The sequence below is a fragment of the Etheostoma cragini genome, chromosome 7 (genome assembly GCF_013103735.1).
Source record: "Etheostoma cragini isolate CJK2018 chromosome 7, CSU_Ecrag_1.0, whole genome shotgun sequence".
Classification (NCBI taxonomy): domain Eukaryota; kingdom Metazoa; phylum Chordata; class Actinopteri; order Perciformes; family Percidae; genus Etheostoma; species Etheostoma cragini.
In genome coordinates this window covers 1,242,256-1,243,513 of record NC_048413.1, presented here as the reverse complement: position 1 = coordinate 1,243,513, position 1,258 = coordinate 1,242,256, and the positions used below count along the sequence as shown (strand labels likewise).

General features: G+C 41.5%; 1 protein-coding gene across 5 annotated transcripts in view; it reads left to right on the top strand.

The window, feature by feature from the left end:
• agap2 (ArfGAP with GTPase domain, ankyrin repeat and PH domain 2) overlaps positions 1–1,258 on the top strand; it is a 29,395-nt gene that overhangs the window by 15,393 nt on the left and 12,744 nt on the right. For all 5 annotated transcript variants that reach the window (XM_034875647.1, XM_034875646.1, XM_034875643.1 and 2 more), the window contains exon 6: positions 804–938. In XM_034875647.1, the coding sequence (XP_034731538.1) occupies positions 804–938 (135 nt within the window). The remainder of the gene's footprint in view (positions 1–803; positions 939–1,258) is intronic.

Genomic DNA, 1,258 nt, shown 5'->3' with positions numbered 1-1,258 from the left:
GGGGGGGGGGGGGCCTTGACCAACTGCCACTTTGCTCGTTTAAAAGCCATGATGTCTCTCTCTCATGGGAGGGCCAAATTTTCTGGGCGAGCAAAGCAGAGAACAGGAAGGTAACCTTGCCCCTTATGACCTCATAAGAAGCAAGATAGCAGATCGGGCCATCTGTGCTTTCATCTTTTTTTTTGTTTAAACATTTGTAGAGACACCTTATAATATAGTGTTGATGGTCCTCAGAAAAGTTTGAGCAACAAACATATCTTTTACTGCATTCTATTGTATTTTGTGGATTTTCAATTTACTTCAATTTTGTTTAAATTCACAGTGAAAATGTCATTGTTCTCCCTGCTTCGACCATGCATTAGTTGCATCATCTTCCTTCCGTTTCATGGCTGATCGCAACCATTGCTCATGCAGCCACAACCCACTTTATGAGTCACATTTTAGCAGATTGTCGAAATGAAAGTCCCCTGATTCTTAAGTTGTTATTGGGGGGGATAAATGCCTGGGTTCGAAACTTGAGGGTGATGTGTTGCCTGCGTCCCCCCCAAAATCTATGCCTATTGTCATCTATAATAGTAAACTGAATACGAAGGGGATTTGGACAAATTGAGTACATCACCTTGGGTTATTTTTTGTTCTTTTACTGTCTAACAATTAATGTATAACTCGAGATATTAATGAGTACAGAAAATAAAACAAAAGTACAAATAAAAGTACAAGCCTGTCTGATAATGACTCTTTGCAGTGCTGTTTTTCTCCTTGATTACAGTTTTCTCTTCACTGATTTTGTTTGTTTGCTGCAGATAAAATCAGCAGCACCAACCCTCGAGTGATTGAGGATCAGCGAGCCAGACAGCTGTGCATCGACGTGCGTCACTCGCTGTTTTACGAGACCTGCGCAACCTACGGGTTCAACGTCGATCGGGTGTTTTCAGAGGGTGAGCTGACTGAAATCAGACTCAGAATCAGAATCAGAAAAAAAGCTGTTTTGCCTCAGTAAGTTACACCTATGTGTAATTTGCCTTGGTGATTGGTGCATGTACACAAACAAACATATTAAACATTCATAAGAAATAAATAGTAAACACAGAGATGGAAACAAGTATGCACAAAATAGCTGTTTAGCCTAGGCAAAAGGACGCTAATTGGGTGGAGTGCAGAATGCACAAAATAAAGACAGTGGTATGTGCAATGGGCAGATGTATGGTCCGGAATGAAGGTTAGTGCAAGGTGTAGTGACTGGGGATTGGGGGGGGGG